We start from the raw sequence: 20,902 nt of genomic DNA on the forward strand, positions 1-20,902 counted from the left end.
GGAAGGAATGATGGGCTTTTTTAGATTATAGATTCTAATAAGACACTGTCTACTAGCTTACTTATCTTGCCAACATCAGTTTGTTATTTAATGGCTGCTAAGGCCAATTTTGCTACTTGAAACCTAAGCTTAGTGCAGAATGATCCCTCTGTCTGTAATGGGCATCTTTTGATAAAATGAGGCTAGACTGCTAACTATAATCATTTATTCTATGCAGTACTAATACCTGTTGATTTGTGACATATCCTTGCTGCTTCACCTTGCAGATCTGTGTCTCCATTAGGAGAATCATCCTAACCTGCATCCTCATTTTGAAGTATCAGAAGAAATATTTTTTGGAAATAATCCTTTCCTTTAGTGATTTGATTCCGAAGAACAGGAGTCTTTTTAGATAGATCCTGTGTTCCGTCTATGTCAACTCTTCACATTCAGGCTCCAAGCAGACAATTGTTTCTGCTGTCATAGAAAATGTTGTCTAAAACAGAATGAAAACCATTATTAGAAACACGTTATTACAAAACAAAGTAAAGAAACCAGTAGGTTGATATTCAGGTCTTAAACTTTTCTGTTCTTTGTCTATGTTTATCTATTTATGATCTTTAAAACCCTTGAGACACTTCCACTCTTGTAGCTTTATATTACCCATCTTTTTGAGATTCATTCAATTTTTTCTTATCCAGCTGTATCTAGAATTTGATCACACATTTTCATCAGTTAAGAACTCAAATTCTCACTAGGATTTTATGTAGTATTTTTATCTTTGCCAGAGTCTTACTTTGACACCTATATCATCATGTAGCTTACACTTACTCTTATCACCTTCCTGCTAAAATGGCATTTCTGGTAAGCATCACCTCAGCTGGCAGAATGAAATTCAGACTTGACAGTAAGCCCTTGTATGGTGTTCTCCCTCTCTCTCTGCTTCCCCCCAACTCCCCCACCCCGCCCCACCCCCACCTTTTTATTTAAAACAAAGTTATTCTTGGCTCACAATATTTGCGTTGGTCTGAAACAGGAAATTTAACTTTATTTTTATAGAAATTGCCCTAATTGATTAATACTCCTTTTGTTGTTGTTTTTGACCTTTTCCCAACTGTATGGCTCTCTTGTGTGGTCAGAAAACACACTCTAGATATTCAGTCTTTCTATAACAGATTTCAGTGAGACTTATTGAAAGACCATGGCTTTCTATAAGTCTTAAGGCACAGTCTGTTTCTTCTCAACAACTCTTCAAAGGGGTCATACACTGATACCTCACACTCTTCTCTCAGAAATTGTAGAGCATATTTTACTAGCTGAGTGGCACCTTGTTTCATGGAAGTCACTATTTCTGAGACAGGTAGGACATCAGCTGCTTTTCATTTGTGCCTGCTCTGTTGTAGCAGCTTCTAGAATGAGATATTAATTTTGCCAGTTTTATTGTATGACCGTTATTTAATAGGTGTCCTACCATTTACCTCCTTGAGTAGTAATTTGTTAATTTACCTGCAGTCAAGTTCAGTGACCAAAAGCTTAAAGCAGAGTGGGAACTTTCTTACCTTCCTGAAAACAGAGCTGAAATATTTGTCTGCATCATTTCTATAGCAGTTCTTTCTTAACTGATAAAGAACCTTTATCTAATAATTATCTAAGAAATATTGCTAAAGAATATAAGCAGGTTTTGCACACACTAAGTCTTGTAACATTTGGTAACTTGCTAGAAGCAGCAAAAAGTGGATAGGGTAAAAGCTTATTTATATGCTTGCATTGTGTTTCCAAATGTCTTCCATATTAGAGATTATAGACAAAAATTCCCCAAATCATATGGGAGATATATTATATTATCTGATTTCATACATGCTTATACGGTTCCCAGAAATCATATCTATAAATTTGCTGACCTTTACAAGTATAACATCTAGTTTAGTGTTGCATTGGTGTACTTAGTTTTATTCAGCTTTTATTTTTGCAGTGGATCTATTCTGCTATTAGAGATCTTAAGCCACATTGCCTAAACGTTTTTTGCTGAGTGTTGCTTTCAAGGGAGAAATCATGGTGAAGAGGTTCTGATGACTGTTCCTTGTCTCTGGATTTTGAGAATATGGCAAATATTTTTGAGGAAATTGAAAATAATGATTGTTTGCTGTCTGAATCCTTTAATATAATAGTCCTATACTTAGCTGATAGGATCAACGACGATTATGCTCTTCAGCAGTGTGGGTGCAGTATTGTTCGTTTCTATAATCACTGAAGCTTAGCACAAATGAAATTACAATAACCTCTACATGAAAGACAGGTCTACTTCATTAGGATGCATAGCACTTCTGCATTACACTTAACTGGTCAGAGTAACTATATAAAACCATTACAAGTATCAACTTACATGGTTAAGGAGCAACTATGCAGAACATTACTCCTTTCTGTTGCTATCTAAGTACCAGAATGAAAATTGTTAATTTTGCCTGGGAATAAACCTGTACAGCTAATAAGCATATATATTTTCAAGTAAACAGATCCTTTTCTAATGCTCAGTATGCTTTGATTTCCTTTATTTAGTAGTCTCAGGAGGTATTTAGGCATTTTTGTATTCATTATTTGAATGTAATATCTTAAGAACTAACTAATATAAACCAATATGTTGGCAATAAGTTAAGAAAAAGAAAAGCATGAGGTAGGAGTAGAAGAAACTTATTTTTACATGAAAACAATATTTAATAGTAATGTTTGTCTGAATTAGTCTTAAATGATTAACTGATCACAGCAGGATAACTGCATCACTTATACCTAATTACACTTGTAACAATTATAGACTACAACAGAGGAATTATTTTGAAAATGGTCAACATCAGGGGCATTTGCACTATCTAGAAATATCTACACATAAGTACGTTAATGTTGAATTATTATTTACTACCTTTGTTTTACATTATAATGGCAAACTCTGAGTGGCTTTTTTATTAATGTGGTTTTTTTTTTAATGGATCTTCATTCTGTTGAGCTTATCTTTCCAAGTATTTTCACTAGCAAATTTTCATATTTGAAATATGTATTCCAACTCCAAATTGATGAGCTGGTCCTGCTAAATGTTCTGCATTTGCGTACCTTAGCAGCTTACAAAAAATCATCTGTCAGCTGCAAAATTTCAACAGCTTTTGTGTTACCAAGATTCAGAAAGTACTGGACTTTGCATTAGGTCAAAACCAGGCGTGTGTCTGAACCTCTTCACATTGTGACCTTCCTATGTGAAGTCCTATATACATCTCTTTAGCTGGACCTAGAGACTTAAGGGTTTGGAGCTGTTTTACATGCATGCTTGGCAACCAGAATAATTTTCAAATACTAGATCATTGCTCATGGTTGTAGGCTGAATAGCTAAGAAAAATTGATGAAGAAGAAATATTTCTTTAAAAATGTTTTAAAAATAGATAAAATGGTGCAGAAAGTTTTACCAAAGATTACACTGATTATTTGCTATTATTAATTTCCTAGGTATGCCTGTGAAAAATAACATAGCAGCTTTACGCCAGTCTCCAGGACAGAACGGCACCAGCTTCCATGGTTGCATCCGTAATCTATATATCAACAGCGAACTCCAGGACTTCAGAAATGTGCCACTACAAGTGGGAATTCTGCCAGGCTGCGAGCCTTGTCATAAGAAAGTTTGCGTGCATGGAACATGCCATGCTACCAGCCAGTCAGGCTTTTCCTGTGAGTGCGAAGGAGGATGGACTGGACCCCTCTGTGATCAACAAACTAATGACCCATGTCTTGGAAATAAGTATGTCCTTCCTCAAAACAGAACAGTAGTATAATATGCATATACATCCCCTGTTGTGTATTTTTTCATAGAAGTTCACACTTTTTTCAGCAAGAAACAAAATATCCTGGGCATGTAAAAGTGAAAACAGTGTCCAGGTTAAAGTATATTCTTAATGACTAAAAAGCCCCAGTTCAGGGGAGCAGATACACACATCTCACTGAAGTTCTGCCTCAAGCCTGGGAAGTGCTCTTACACACTCTGTATGGGTCTGTAATGAGTTATATTGATGCAAGTGTTGGTATGACACTTGGTACAAAAATCATTTAAAAGAAGTTGCAAATGGAAAAAAATCTGTTTGCTTATTTATAATTGTATAAAATGACAAAATACAATTCTTATTCTCTATTGTGTTTTAAAAACTTGATACAATACATATATGTAATATTTTTATATTTTTACAGTACCCCAGGTTTTAGCAGGAAAACAGATTTCTACCTTTATGGTAAACTTCTGTTTAAGTCTCTGTGTATTAATTCTTTTTGCTGATTTGACTAGAACATTTTAGGTTGGACATTTTATGTATGGTTTTAGAGAGGGTCATTTGTATAAGTGTAGAGGGACAGCAAAAGATATGTATATATGAGAGTATCAATATCTATATGTATTCATCTTTAAAATCTACTATAGAGACAGATTCAATTTTTTGTCTCATGTTCTCCCAGCACAAGAAGGTCAGAAACTTCAGAAGTTCAAAGTTTTCCAGAATTTATTGGTCATGGGCAACAAAATGTCATTCTGTTTGCCCTTACCACTGTCCTTACTACAGTTCTACAGTTCGGCAAATGTGTGTGTGTATATATATGTATTTTTTTTTTTTTTTAAGAGTAAAGAAAGCCTGCTTGGATCTTTTGGCTGCTGCTTTTTCAGGGCTCTGGTGTGACTTTTGAGGATCAGTGGCCTGAGTTTGCTTAAGAGATTCTAATAAGATGATTTTCAATTCACATATAAAATGATGTTTAAGTGATCTTTTCACATAGTGTGGGTGTAGAGTCTGACCCTTTACAGCTTTATACACCAGTTACCATGTCTTACAGTGCAGTTAGCATTCTTTACATTGGCTATGGACTCTCAGTACTATTAAGTTTTGAACTCTTCCCAAAGCTACAGCAGTGAATTTTTGAGGAATATCATTATAGCATTTCATTGTTTGTGGGTCTTTTTCTTATCCTGTCCTCTTTTCACAGTAAGTTAAGACATAAAGGAGGTCACAGCAGATTAAAAAATACAAATGTGAGGTCTATACTTGAGGAGTCAAAAATAACATGGAACTGAACCACCAAGTTCTATAATAAGAAAAGCCAAAGAATTTCTTTGAAGTGTCCTTGAAAAATTAGATTCTGTATAGGTTCTCATAACTACACACATCAGCACCCAAACAGAGTGCTTTTTGCAGTAGATTAGAAAACTTGGCAAGTATCAGATACAGGCATATCGGAGGGAGAATTAAGTGAGCACAACATTAGTATTTTGTAAGCTCTTGAAAGTATTGGGTTTGTTTCAGCTGTAGACAGTGCTGTGAGCTTTTAGGAAAGAAAACCAAATCAAAATTGTTTATCTGGAGTGAAGGTGGGGGTTTTTGTTCTTTAGTTCCTGGGTATTTTGATTCTGTATTTCTTGATTAATCTCTAAAATCAGTCTATTGAATAGATGCATTTTGCCCATCTAATACAGTATAACATTCCACTTTTATCTGAGAAGCAGAGTAGTCATGATCTCTGTTTTGAAAATGCAGGGGATCTTTCAGCAATCCCTGCACACTGTGAAAAGGCATAAGGCTTACATTTATTTTACCTAAATCCAGGTGCTTGACTTAGGAACTTAGTGACCAAAGTCTGCTGTATAGTCAGTAAATTTCTAAAAATTTCTAAAGAGTAAATTAGACCTCAAGTGGTCTAATTACCCTCTGGAAGAGCTCATTTCTCTCCATGACTTTGTGGGGAGCTTATGGCAGTTACACATCTAACTTGAGTGCCTGACATAGGTACCTAAAATTAGATAAGATGAAACTGTGCCCAAGTTTGCACTTAGCCTGATGTTCCTTTCAGTACAGTCTGAAGATGAAATTTAGGGCTTCAAAGAATGAGTGGGAGCAAAAGTATAAGAGTTGGCATAATCTAAGATTTAATTATCTTCTAAGTCAAGCAGAACTTTACCAAAGACCCTGACACAGACTGCTTTGATATCTAAAACAGCCTGTATAGGGTATGACGTGATGTCAGCGTCACCTGAGTAACTTCATAGATCAGATGTCCTAAAACTAGGTTTTTGTAAATGGAGAATAGATCAAATGCTGAACATAAAAGAAACAAAAGCCATCTGCCCTGTGATGCTGTCTAAGCCTTCAATTTTGAGTTGCTTAATCTAACAGTCCTGGAATATCAGACTTCAACCACAGGAACAAGATGAAATTTTTTAGGGAACATAGTTGCTTCAGAAATAAAGACTCTTGCATAACAGGGAACTTGGAGGTGCTTAAACTATTATTTAAGTTTTATATTTGTAGTTTTTAATCTCAAACTGGGTTTGTGAATGGAGGCTATGTGTTGTGCCTTCCATTTAAATATCCTGTGATGAGACTGACTTCCTGCACTGTTTTTCTTCCAAGTTACATCATGCCTAAGGCATTTGCACAGAATTAATGGTACAGATGGAGAAGCGTAATGTAGATTTCATTGATGAGTGGAATTTGGTGATATATATGAAATGAAACAGTTTTAAATAGTTGATGCAAGTTTGCCAAAGTTAAAAACTGTTATGCATTCTTTTCAGTTTTATCAAATATCTTACTCCACTGAAGGAGTAGAGTAAAAAGCAAAGTTTCCAGAAATACAGACTTTGTTCTCTAAAAAAATTTCAAAATGAGATGTTGTTCTTAACAGAACTCTTCTTTTACTATGAAATGCAGTTTTATATGAATTTTTGCTATCTTCAAATTCATAGGATCATAGTTTGGGTGAAAAGGGAACTTAAACATCACCTAGTTCCAACCCCCCTGCCATGGGCAGGGACACCTTACACTAGACCAGGTTGCTCAAAGCCCCGTCCAGCCTGGCCTTGAACACTTCCAGGGATGGAACTGAAATTGAAACTGACGGCATCGAAACAAAGGATTTTATTTTAGATAGAATGGGGATTATATATATTTTTTTTAATCTAAAGCTATTCATTTACTTATATATTTATTTAGGTGGCTGCTGTAACCTACTAAGGAGGTTGTGGGCTCAGAGGTCTTACAACACAGACAGGAGAAACATTAGGAAGGGAGACCTTGAACATCAGGATTGCATTCCTCCCTACAGGGTAATCTTCACTGTGGTCTCCCTAGGAAACACTACATAGATAGGATACTTGTCTATCAAGACAACAGTTAATAACATTATTTCTAGGAAGAAAGTTACTGACCCTGAGCCACCAAATAAATGAACAAAAGGAAGTGATTTTATTCCAAGTCATTGGTGATGTTTTCAGAAGACGAATTGCCCTAATCTTCAGCTTCCACCTAGGAATAATTAAATATCCTCCTTTTGGGAAACACCACCTCTCTCTCAAGGGAAGACCAGCTAGGTGTTCCCATACTACTGTACATCAGAACTTAGCAGATGCAGCTTAACTCACAGCCTTTTTTGTCGTAACAGCAAGATTTGAGCCTACCATAAATGTTTACCAAAGATCAACTGAGAGCAGCTAGTTTAATCACTTGGGTGAGACCTGATAATAAGTAACCTTATTTAGTGTGAGTTTCTGCATGGGTACCAGATGAATGCAGATGGCTTTCAGTGACGTGAAGACCTGCCTCACAGATTCTATGACCACACTACTAGCAGTTGGTAATGCAGACTAATATGTTTGAAGGGGGAGCATGTCTTCAGTTTTGAAACTGCTATTGCTTTGGTCATAAAGTGTCAGTTAGGAAGTGCCTGACCTGTCTTTGTGCTGGGAGCCTCATACTTCATGAGTAACAATATGTTTTTTTTCAAATGATACAAGAACCAGAATTTCAGGTGGAGTATCCTTTTTCTCTACTTAATTCCACTGGGTTACATTTGGGCTTGATTTTGCTGTATTCTTCTCAAAAGCATGCTGAAAATTTCGGTAGCCAGGAAATGTTGGGTTTAATAACTGGCCTATAAAAGTCTTCCATAACACATCTACAGTGGCTGTTTTCTGGTGAGATAGAGCTCTGTACTGCAGCTTGTTCTGTGTAAACCTGCATACCAATTATAAACCACTTCACTGCATCTCACTGAAAAAGTCCATTAGAAACAAAAGCAATTTCTTCTGAGTACAGTCCAAAGTATTTGTAGTTAATGTTGCTTAGCCTGAACTTTGATGAATAATTTATTTTTATTCTCTTGGGCTTGTTTCCCCTGTAGATGTGTGCATGGTACCTGCTTGCCGATCAATGCATTTTCATACAGTTGTAAATGCCTGCAGGGACATGGGGGAGTCCTCTGTGATGAAGAGGAAATGCTGTTTAACCCCTGCCAATCCATCAGGTGTAAACATGGCAAATGCAGGCTTTCAGGACTTGGGAAACCATATTGCGAATGCAGCAGTGGATACACGGGGGACAGCTGTGATAAAGGTAAAAAAAATATGTTAATGTTGTTGTTTTGGTCTTAGAAAAGAGGGTTTTTTTATTAAAACATGAACAGCCAAAAACATTACCAATTTTTTTTCCCCACAACACACACATTTGTTGCTTTTTTTTTTACCATAAGAATTTATCTCAGTGAGAGAAAAATCAAACTTTTCCCATGAATTTGTTTACATTTTGAGGATTTTTTCATCAAATGTTTTGCTTTGAAAACATTTCTCTTTTTTACCTTTATTCAAAAACACATTTTTACTATATTTAACTGTTACCTTTTACCTGCTGTATCTTTCTGTATTTATTGTTTCTCTGCCTTCTGCAACTGAGAAGCCAAATCCAATGATTCTGCTCCTAGTTTTATCACAAACTCTACTTTTGACCTCTCAGCTTCAACTGATTTATCACAGCGAATTATGCAGGTGAGATGGATGAAAACAGGATGACTTTTCCCCCTACCTTTTTCTTTGTCCTTTGCCTATCAAAGCTCTCCCCCTCCCTCTCTTTCCCTTACCCCAGATGGCATTTATTTTGTATTGTACATAGATGTGAATAGAATAGAAGAATATGGTTGTGGAACTTCTAACAGATGTCTTATTTTTAGCTGGTTTTATACCTTAGTAATTTATGAAGTTAGTGGACTGTAACTTGTTTTAAATAAGAGTTTGAATAATATTAAACTCCAGGTCTAATAAATTAAATTGCATGCTCTCTGAAACATTTCACTATGGTAAATAGAACCAGCTGCAAGCAATGTAGGAATAGAAGATGTGTATTTTTATAAAACAGGAAAAGATTTAAGCTTCCAATTTTCTTGTCATTGTAATAGCCTTGTATTTATGGTTTACTACACATAATACAACCTTTACTGAGAATAGGAGGTATAGGAAATAAAGCTCAGCATTAATCAAATTATGTTTCGTAGAACCACTAGTTTCTAATAGAGAGGCCGAGTCAAACTTTAAAACACCAATCCCAACTGCAATTAGAAACACAGCATCTTCCTTAGCGACATCAACGATTCTTTGACCTGTGTCTCAAAAGTGCATCTCTTATTTTAAATACTGTTTTCTGCAGAAATCTCTTGTCGAGGGGAACGAATCCGAGATTACTACCAAAAGCAGCAAGGGTATGCTGCGTGCCAGACGACCAAGAAGGTATCGAGACTAGAATGTAAAGGAGGATGTTCAACCGGGCAGTGCTGTGGACCACTAAGAAGCAAGAGACGGAAATACTCTTTTGAATGCACTGATGGGTCATCATTTGTGGACGAGGTTGAAAAAGTGGTGAAGTGTGGCTGTACAAATTGTCTCTCCTAAGTGTCCCTGTCACACTTGTCTTTTGAAAATGTTGTATACTTATTGACCGTGTCGGACTAATTAATGCTTCATAGTGGAAATATTTGAAATATATTGTAAAATACAGAACAGACTTATTTTTATTATGAGAATAAAGACTTTTTCTTCATTTGAAAAGATTCAAGTGCTTGAACTGAGACTTCTCATAACCAAGAGGAGCTTTGAAGAAAAAAAAAAAAAAAAAAGACCTGGTAACATTGCAACAGAGATGGGAAACTTTTAACTGCTTTTAACATGGATTCTTCTTTATAACATGCTGAAGATACACTGACACTATACACATGTGACTTTCAGCTTAACAGCTCAGAGGTGAAATATTGACCAGAACATAAGGCTTGTTTTTTCACTTTCGTATCGGTATATTTTATTGGCTTGGCAGACCATACCAATCACTTACCTATGGATGAGGAAGCATTACAAGTGAAAAGAATCAGATTATGCAGAAATAACAATTGTATGAAATACGTTTTATCTTTTGGAATTATTAAGCATCTTGAGAAGATGGGGTCCCATTTAACGGATGGGAAATGGGAGATATGAGAATATACTATAATCCTGAAATCTCCTGATGATGTATACTTTTATGTCAGCATGTTAGGAAAAGAAGCATAAAAAAGTGTTTATCTACCCTTTTCCAGTATTAATTTTTTGTAATATAAATGTTTGGGGATGATAAAAATAGATTATTGATGGATAAATTAGTAATAATATGGATTTCTGTTTCTATGAGTTCTAAACAACTCTATACAGTATTCAGTTTCATTGAGAAATATTTATTGTATCAAAGTACATTGTACTTAACCCCTTTAGGCGATCCCTTTTACTGTTTTTCAATGCTTTAATATATATTAATTTATATTTGTCCCAGTATTTTTGTATTTTTTTTTAAAGGACTTAAAAATCAGGATTTTTTGCAATAGAACTAACGTAGCATGTCGTCTTGGGGTAAATGTTTTCGGTCTTTTTCCTCTCCTTCCCCTTCCTTTTTTCTTTTCCTTAGAATCTGACCACTTGGTGTCACTGAATCTGAAAGTGATGACAATCTGCAGTTTTCACGTACAGCAGATATTCAGGACACCTTCCAAGAACCCATAATGTATGACAGAAAATGTTTTTACACTAGGTGGCAATTGTAGAGAAGTTGATTTTCCCTATATACAGTACTTACAGAAAATAAGGTGGCATGTAGAAAATGACATTAGAAGGTAGATCTTTATAAATTAATATTCCCATGGAGCTCTTTACCTTTTTTATAAAAAAGAAAAAAAAAAAAAGGCTGTGCTATCAAGAACTGTGACTTTCCCCAAATAATAAAACTACTTCACTGCCCTAATGTTCCCCACGTTAACATGTTGCTGCTAAATTATAATGTAGAATTGGTAATCAATAGTGGGTTGTGTTCTTCTTTCAGTAAAACCCAGGGTACCCTGTAAAAATGCAGATGTTTTTCAATTTTATTTTATTATTTTTTTTACAAAAAAGTTAGATGTACATGTGTAATGCAGTGTGCTTTGTCTTATTTGGACTGATATCAGTAATGCTACTGATGTTTGTAAATTAAACAGATATTTACTTCATTAACATATTTTATTTGTATTCTTCTGAGAAGTTTAAATTGTCTATCAGCCTTTAATTAAACATTTGTAGTTGCATAGAATATTTGGTAAAAACCAGAATAAAACCCAACCCTAGATCTAGTGTATTCATTGCTGAAAATCTGAAGAAGGAATTAACTTGGGATTATTACACCTACAGGCGGTGACATCTGAAAATGTTGGCTCATTACAAACACAGCTGAACTCATACCAAAATTAACGAAAGGCTTCTTATAAGTACACTGCATGAAAAGGCAAACTGAATCTCTCCTAATATTTTAATGGTTATCCAAACGACAATTTGACAGCTCTTTTAGCAAGTAATTTGATTCTTCAGAGGGATTAATTGTCACTAATCTTGGACTAAGTATTTGAAATTTAAGCAATTGGATGGGATGATACTTAAGCAGGTTTCTCTTCTGTAATATAATTTTTACAGAAAATTCTGTATTTATTTTACTTAGTCTGCTTTAGAATTTGTCTGAATGTGCAATGAAACAGCCTTTGGCGTGAGGCCACCTTTGCAGTTTGTATGACTTCTAAATATTCTTCTGTAAATACGGGTAGCTTTGAGGAAAAAAAAAGGCATTTTTGCATAACAGTACTTACATAGCATTCTTGGTGAAACAGTATTATTTTTCTGTGTATGATCAAAATCCCTGTACCAAGTATCTGGAGTTGGACTGCTCTGTCCTCATACTGACAGAGAAAAAGGAATTTTGCGCTGTATTCAGGCAATGCTAGCAGCTACTGGGGATCCTGAGGCCAGCAAGACAGGGCCTTTTTGTGGTCTTTAAGCAGAACCAAACAAAAACTTAAAACAAAAAACAAACAAACAAAAAAAGAAAACCCCAGCAAACAAAAAAGAAAACAAAACAACAGAAAAACCCCAACAAACAAACCAAACCAAACCAAAAAAAAACCCAAACCCCAACAAAAAACAACTTTGGCACCTACCCCTCTGGAGGAATATAAGGCACCTACATAAAACAGTGACTCAGCTCACACCTTAAAAACCCGAGCAGCCCTGTATTCTCACCACTGGAAGTCCTTCAGCACCAACAAGGTGTGTTACTCTGCGTGACGAGAGAACTTTTCTCAGTGAGATGAGTCACCCTGAAACCTTTTTGCCTAAATCAAGTTTCTCGTTATATTGCTGTAATAGGCTGCCTTCTGCTTACATTCGCCAAAAGAGAAATGGGGATCTGAGGGAACTGTAGCTTTAAACATAGCTAACCAGTGGAGAATTTAGTTCAGTGCAGAACACTCCAGACACGTAGGTCTTCATTCAAAAACATGTTATACACCTTTTAACACAGCGCTCCGGGGATTAGGTTTCTCTCCTAGGGTCAGAGGAGAGAATGTATGAGAGGAATCACTCATGCAGTCTGCTTTGAATGTATTGAATCGAATGCATAAAAACCATTGGGTCTGAAGGATACAAATCAGTACGGTGACCAAGTTGCTCCCTTTGAGTTAGCACTACATACAATTCAAATTCTTTTTTAATTAGGAACCAAGAAAACTGCAACTTGACAATGCCGTCATTTTCTGCCAATATTCTTAAAAGCTGTAAAAGAGAAAGCACATGAATAGTGCTTAATTTGTACTGGTTCATGCACAATTCATACTGTCATCTCACAGATGACAAAAATGTGAAAAAGCATGAAAAAAAGACCACTCAAATTAAATAGTAACAAGTCACTGCTTTTTTGTTAACATTGAAAGTCAATTCAGAATAGGCACTATCACACATGGAACCAGATTCTGCAGTCTGCATTAAAGCTTCGGGGGGAGATGGATATGTGAGTTGTAGAAATACTGGTTTAAGCAAACAAATGATGGGCTTTGAACAAGCTTTGAGAAATACAGTTTATTTTCTAAGCTCTATTGTAGTAACAGTTTTGTCTTGTATCCAGAATACTTTGCATTGCCATATGGGGATATTATGAGCTTCTGTATTACAAGAATCATGGTAATATGATGATGCTTTCTGTAGATGCCACAGTCAATATGATATTCATATAGTGTTACAAAGGTATTTGCCTGGAAAGACCGGAATGCAGAGGCTTTATAGATGACAAAAATCTGGCAGACCTGGTGATCTGTGGAATGAATGTACTTGCAGGGTAGTAGCAAGGCAATGGAGAAAGTGGATGTCACCATTTAATTTTTATGAGATGAGTGATGATTAAGAGATGCGGGGGAGAGTGGTATGTTTTGGAAAGGAGCTTGCTGTTAAGAAGAAAATGCCCAGAAGTTTTGGAAAAGTGTCAGAGTGTTGGTGGCTGTTTGCATTGAAGCTCTATTTTGGGAGCCTTATCTGTTACTGCTTGAAACTTATGTCTTTAAAAGAAACCTCTTTACAGTTCTGAAAAATGTGCACTTGATCTTTCTATCTGGAGTTAACCCTATTGTCTGAGGAAAAGTTTTATCTTTTGAAAGCAATTCAGAATCCCATCTTTTGGTTCCTTTTTGTTTGCCTTTAGAAGCCAGTGTTAATTCTTGCAGTAGCTCATTAGACATGCAAGTGTCTGTGCTTCAGCTATGCCACCTTACAGTGGAGAGCCTGGCACATAATTTCAGTTCCCATAAAGTGCAAATCCCCATTTGAGCCATTCAGGATTCTTGGCTTTTAGAAGAAATACCTATGCACTGAGCTGGTATCTCCAATCTATTTAAGATTCCTAGAGTGGAAATCAGAAAATTGTTGGTAGTTGTGACTATGTAGGGGCTGTCAGGAGTAAAGTAAAACTGAAGTGTTTGCCTGCACGCCTGGAGAGCCTGGCTCAGCCTGGAGAGCCTACTGTTTTACTGTGTTCTTTATGTATTGTGTTCCTGGGAGAGCGGGAAGTCATTGTGCTCATCCTTTCAGAAATGTCTGAGAGTAGAGGGATTTTGTGTCCTTTTGCAAATAAATTGTCTAGGCTGGAAATCATAGGCCTCTTTGGCCCTCAGCCAGGTTAAACTGTGTATGTATACCTTAATATCAGCCATCATCCTGGACACCAACAGTTCATGACGTTAAAAAAGTGAGTAAGTTTTGCTCTCAGTTTAATAAAACACAGATGGGAAAAGCAAACCAAACACAGAGTTAACAGCTCTATTCACTAGTCTCCTGGGCTCCATGTGATTAAATCAGAGTTGGAGGGTATGTTCCTGCTGCTGCTGTTCTGGCCAGTGTCCGTAGGGGTGATGGCCAGCAAAGAAGTATTCTGTCAGTGCTGCATGTCATTTGTCAAGCTGAGAAAAAACAGTCTCACTGAACAGCAAGACTTCTGGCTATCCACGGTCCCAGCAAATACGCTCCAGCTCTACAGCATGACACCCATGCTGCAGGAATTTTGCTCAGCCATGGGAACAGACTTTAAAACTGCCTCCCAGATCCACAGCTTAATTTCAAAATGTTGATCTTGGTAATGCTTTCTGATCTTTACAACTCCATCCTTTTATTTCATTCCAGTTCAGAGGTAAATTCCTTTAATTCTGAACGTCAAGCCTCAGTACTCTCAGTTGCTGCCCTATACTACATACAGGAGGTTAAGACTTCTTTTCTGTTCCTTTTTTAGGTATTCGTTAACTTTGGTAGAGGGATCAGAAGACCTGCCTTAAAGAAGAAGAGAGAGGTTATACATCCAGTTACAGAGATCAGATATTTTCATGTCCTTTATAATTTGGAAAATGTTACATACACCGCCCTCCCCACCCCCACCCCGCGCCCCCGGAGCAGTCTGACATCCACAGATTGATATAAACTTAATATTTTGTGGATTTATAGACTCAGACAAGGGGAATTGTTATCTGTTTTTGTCAGCTATAACTTTTTTTTTTTGTCTTCATTCTTTTTAGGATACTTTTCCGTATCATAAGAGACAAGTAAAGATAGAATTAATGTGCCTGGGTTGCTTTACTCTGTCATTGAAGTTCTTTAAAAAGATCCAGTAGCCCTTTTTCCAGGACATTTTTATTCTTTCTCATAGTTTTTCATATTCTGGGCTTCAGTGTGTTGTTTCTGTATGAAACTTTGTCCACTTTGTTTAATTTCCAGGACAGATTTAATCCTTCTAAAGAGAGAGAAAGGATACCTTTTTTTTCCTGCAGCTGTGCCTAAAATCTCTCACAGCACATCTTCAGAAGTATGTTTCTTTCAAAGTCCTCTGAGAATAAGTTAACTTGAGCTGTTTTGACTGCAAATTTGGGTTTTTTGCTTCTGATTAGCTTTATTTATTTAATCACATTTCTGTGTTTCTGCTATGGTAACAGCAATAAGAGCAGTACCAGCTGACCTCTGCTTTAGAAGTTGGTTGCTGTTTTGAAATAGCAAGTTTAAAGAGGTTTATATTTGCCTGTTCTCTCTCCTTTTTCTTTTTTTTCTTTTTTTTCTTTTTTTTTTTTTTTTGCAATTGGATTGCCTTCCATATCAGTTCACCCATTTTTGTGCAGTTTTATGATTATTCTGTAAAGGAAAGGTAAAACATGAATTGTCAACAGTAATAAAACCGACCGCAGAAGATACATTGATCTACCAAAAAAAAATAGTTTCTAAACTGAGATCACAAGTTACTATTCATTAATTGTTACCTTTGTTTTTGCTGAACAAACTGTTATATGATTAGTGAACAAAGACATTAAGCAACCTCCAAGTACACTCCTAGAAATAATCAATGCAGTGTGTCCAGGGCTGGAGAAGGAAGAAAAAGGGGCCTAAGAGTTATCTAATTCTGGTACACCTTTTGTGGAGAGGGAGGTTTGGGCATATTTCTGGGTCTGAATATCCACGGTGAGCCCATGTGGCACTGCATAGACTCCACTGCAGAAAAATGTTTACAATTACCCTAAATAAATAAAAAAATAAACTAATGAGAAACTTTACAAAGCAGCTTAAAAACAAGAAGCAGAAGGTTTGTTAAGTCTGGCTTGATTAAAGCAGCGCTCATCATCCATTATCACAAAGCACGGACCAGCCTTTGGCATTCACCCCTTCCCCAAAGCTCCAGGCACTCCAGACACTCCTTGCTTCTCACCCACCAGGCTCCAGACCCGGCTGTGCCTGCCATTCCCACAGCCATCCCTGACGAGACACTTCTTCCTTCCCTTCCCAGTAAGTCACAGCAATCCCCTTCCTGCATGTGCGTTCACTGAGGTAACTGGAGGCATCTGGCGGGGGCAAAACACCACACTGGTGATGGAAAGAACGGTCTCTGTCTAATTAATGTTTGAGCATATAAAAATCCAGTGTTATTTATTAAACTGTAACAGCAATGTGTTCGTACAAGTCAGCAGGAATGGTGGCTGGTGTAAGTAATAGAACTCCCATTCTGTGTGTGACGCGGAGAACGCAGCCTCTTCGTTTTCATTCTGAAAAGCATGTGTAACTTCGGGTTAATTGGAAGGAAGGAGAAAGAGACTGAGCACTAACTGAAAATGTGCTCAGCAACCACAGTCAAAAGCTATAAACAAACAAAAATTATGCCCCAGTTTGTTTTGTGGGGTTTTTTTTTGTTTTGTTTTGTTTTGTTTTAACTAAGAGAACAAAGAACAAACAATCAAATAGGTAAGGTACAAGTGCCTGGGAAATAAGAATGCTAAAAATGAACCATCTCTGGCTACATCAAAATGCTGGGCAGTGAACACACAAGGGAATTAACACCTGTAATTCCTCATGGGTAACAAGTACAGCCATGTATTTCCAAAATTCTGTAGAAAGGGAACTTATAGCCCAGAAAGTAGGGGCCAGCCACAAGCCATCCTACTGTTAATTCATGCTGACATGAAAGAACCGTTTGGGAATAACTTCTTTGAGCAGAAGTGATCACAGTCCATCTGAATTTCACATGGTAATGAACAGGCTTGTAAAATGCAGAAAAACAACGGTATTAGAGCACAGAGAAGAAAATATTACAGTTTTAAGACATCTAGGGCCAGATTCACTGTAGGCTTATGCTGCTTCATGCTGTTTCAGTGATGCAAAGCAGCTGTAAACCCAGCGCAGCTGGCCTGGAGCCACTACATCTATCTGCTGGAAAAAGGAGTTAATGATTTCAGTGCACCAAACCTGGGTTTGCAACTGCAGTCCACGCTCCAGCGTGTTGACTACAGGAGCCATCATTTGTGTTACTTTGGAAAAGCCTTTTGTGCCCCTCTCGCTCGGCTCTGCCCCTTTTTCTCATGTAAGCAGTGCCGAGGATTTGTGGGAAAGGAGCTTGCTTGCTTACCAGTGCTGCTCTCCAGACTACAGAGGATTGAAGAGAACTGGCAAATCATTTTCTGCAATAGCAATCAAAAATGGACGACAAGAGGTCTTTAACCAAAAAAAAAAAAAAAAAAGAAAAAAAAGAAAAAGAAAAAAGGAGTACTATTGTAGTAAAACCGCTTCTAGTGAAGTCATTATTTCTTTAATACTCACTTTTAAAGACCCACTTAATTGTGGCTCCATAAGAAAGCATTATGGAAAACAGACTCTTGCACAATCTTTAGTGCGCATGTATATATATACACACATATATAAGGGCAGAAAGTACATACCTTCTGTTTTTTTGTTTTTCAGGATGTGAACTTATCTATGCTTTTCGGTTCCCCTGAGCAGCTCCGAACAACAGCAGGTATGATTAAGAATTCAAGGTAGCTGGCAGCGAGGAAGTTTGACCTAATATATCTTGACTTCGTTCTCTATACTTTCAAACACAGCATGTCTGCGTGGTACACACTGTAATTTACTGGGGCACAGCATATCTGTTTTAGTCACATGCATGCACTAAAATAGCTGTGTGCACATGGAGATCACTTCTCTTTTTTGGGGGTGTTTTGTTGTTGGGGTTTTTTTGATTTTAGCCAAATTAGGGGATCAAAGCCATGTAAAACCTTTTGTAATGAAACTTGAAGCCACATGTAATGAAACCAGATAGTTTTTCCTTTCTGATCTAAAGTCTTTCCTGTTTTCGGGCATTACTATAAACGTACATCTTGGTCCAGTCTGTAACTTGCTCCAGCTTGGATTAGATTTGCAAACAGTTTGATGAATCTGGGATGATTTATAGCTTTAAGTAGAAAGAAAACAAACAACAGAATCTAATGTTTGGCCTGTTTTAGGCTCAAAATCAAGCGTAACCTCCTACTGACTCCTTTGGGATTTTTGTGTCTTTTCAAATCCCAAAAAGAAAGCACCCCACTGAATCCTAAATCCAACATGAAAAAGATACTGCAGTGGTAAATGTAGAAGTAAGTTTCACAAATATCCTTTCCTTTTCTGAGAGATTTCCATTTAGGCTTAAATGAGGAATTTGTACAGAGGCAGATTAGGGAAAATATTTCTTCCTTAGTACAAAGAGCTGGATGTACTCCTCTTTGTTCAGAAGACAAGCAGTATATCTACCAAAGAGTATTTTATTCATGCCATCCACAAACTTGTTCATTCTCTTTTAATTCAGCTTAAAAGGAAGATGACAAATACCACCAGGGAGCTGTTTAGCTAAGGGAAGTGTAACATTCAGAAAAATCAATACAGATCTGCAAAGAGAACACGGCTTAAACTTAGCATGAAAATAATGTGAGTTATAGCAGCTCTAAGGATTCCTATTTCCTCCCTACTTTTAAGTATACTAAGTCTAGATACAAGATGCGTCTTCAGAGAATAAGGGGCGGTCTGTGAAGAATATCCTACACCATCATTTCACAAAGTGGATTCTTTCAAAAATGCTTCTTTACTTGTTTAAAGAAATCCGTAGGGCCGGGATTTTCTTCAGAAATAATGGTGGTTCTTGGTATTTTTACCTGCAAACAAATGCACATACACCAGGTGACACCCTTATCTGGGCCAGGCCACCTTTGCTTTCAGCATCAGCAAGCAGGAAGAGAACAAACCAATCCCACAAGAAACAGCTGTGCAAAATATGTCTTAAGCAAAATCTGAGTGAGTGGATGCTTTGCTCTGTTGGACTGGTGTGGGTAACACTCCCTCCCGCTTAAGGGAGAAGCTCAAACAAAAAGCTGATTGGAGCTGTTTGTGTACTCCAGTATTTGGCCAGAGGAATAGAATATATATTTTGAGACACCCTAATTCCCATATAACCATAAAATAATAGCTTCAACAATCCCAGATCTTTAAAAACATAATACTGAAGGTATCTCTGACTGTTGGGATTTTGTGCACACAAATAAGATTACAGAAGTGTGACCCTACAAGCCTTAAACCACATCTCTTTCTATTATCAAAATTTAATTCCTGGGCTAAAAGGATTTCAATCTCTTATCACTTTACAATACATTCAACATTTAAATTTTCTTTCTTATTTAAAGGCATCCTAAGCAAGAGATCAGTGTTTATGTTCTAACACATCATGTTTCCTTTTACTATCAACAGTGGGTCCTCTCTAAGGACAGATGGACAGCTGAGGCTCAGCAACCTAGCCATGAAATCCATCCACAACGTGTGTAAGGTCAATCATGCACAAACCCATTTAGCCACCCTTTAAAATTCACTTCAATCCTTTAATTCAATCTACACCCAAATGCTGTTTTCCTCCATCTGAGGCATGAAAATGTATACAACAGATTCAGAAAAATTCCACATAATTATCCTGGTTGGATGTGAATTTCCTTCAATCTTTGATCTATAATGTAGTAATGTGTCAGCTTGACCAAACTAGTTTTATGTGCAGGAAATAAGACAAGCTGAGTAGCTTCATGGTTAATTGATTAAAAGGTTCTAAAGAAGGTGCAAGATCAAAGAGCAACTTAATGGTTTTATGTTACTCTAGAGAACTGTTGGTCCACTTGTCTGACAAGACTGACCTTGGGCAATGAAGTAACAGGCAATTAAAAAAAAAAACCCTTCAAAACTAAAACACAGATCATATTTATCTAGTTCACCCTTCTTATTTCCTTTAGCAAGTAATAGGTGGCACACCCCAGTGCCCTAAGACAAGTTGCATTTTGTTAGACTTCTACGCCATACAGTCTAAATACTGAGTACACAGAATTGACTGTTGCCTATACTTGCCCTGAAGAGAAAAAAACCAAACCAAAACCAAAAAAAATCCCAGAAACTCAGAATCACAGGAGGCCATGCTGGCTGTGAAAGCAAACATAGTTCCTTGTAGAGTTTTTGGTCTGTGGAATCACTGAGCTCCCTCGGCCATCTTCACTGGCATTGGGAGCTGGTGACATCTCGTAGCTTGCAAGACTGGCTCATCTTGAGAAGTATATTAGGAATTTGGAGCTGCTCTCAAATAATATAACTGCTTCCAATGAAGGAAAGAAACAATAATGCATTGACTCTTAAAGAATAATTTGATAAGGCCATTGTCTAAATGACACTTTAAAACCCCAAATACTTTCTGCTTAGGCTGTCATCACTAGGCTGTTCAAGACTCTCCTGAGCACAGTGTGGTTTATGTCTTCTGAATATGACTTTATACTTACACACAGGTAAAAGAGAAATACTAGGAACACTGGGCAAAGGAAGGCAAGAACTGCACGCAGTAAGATTTCCACAAGCTGCACCAGGAGCTGAATCCAAATTTTTCTCAATCCTGGTCCAGTGTGGTATTTTGTACCCATG

General features: G+C 37.0%; 1 protein-coding gene across 13 annotated transcripts in view; it reads left to right on the top strand.

Annotated features, from left to right (window-relative positions):
• The window catches only part of SLIT2 (slit guidance ligand 2), a 266,430-nt gene extending 255,107 nt beyond the window's left edge, over positions 1–11,323 (top strand). For 10 of the 13 annotated variants that reach the window (XM_037390206.1, XM_037390231.1, XM_037390238.1 and 7 more), the window contains 3 exons: positions 3,469–3,757; positions 8,173–8,384; positions 9,468–11,323. In XM_037390206.1, the coding sequence (XP_037246103.1) occupies positions 3,469–3,757; positions 8,173–8,384; positions 9,468–9,709 (743 nt within the window). In that variant the 3' untranslated portion in view covers positions 9,710–11,323. Of the gene's footprint in view, positions 1–3,468; positions 3,758–8,172; positions 8,385–8,723; positions 8,813–9,467 lie in introns of all 13 variants that reach the window. The other 3 variants (XM_037390296.1, XM_037390262.1, XM_037390306.1) reach the window with 3 other exon arrangements.
• The last annotated feature ends 9,579 nt before the right edge of the window (positions 11,324–20,902 follow it).

The sequence above is a fragment of the Falco rusticolus genome, chromosome 1 (genome assembly GCF_015220075.1).
Source record: "Falco rusticolus isolate bFalRus1 chromosome 1, bFalRus1.pri, whole genome shotgun sequence".
Classification (NCBI taxonomy): domain Eukaryota; kingdom Metazoa; phylum Chordata; class Aves; order Falconiformes; family Falconidae; genus Falco; species Falco rusticolus.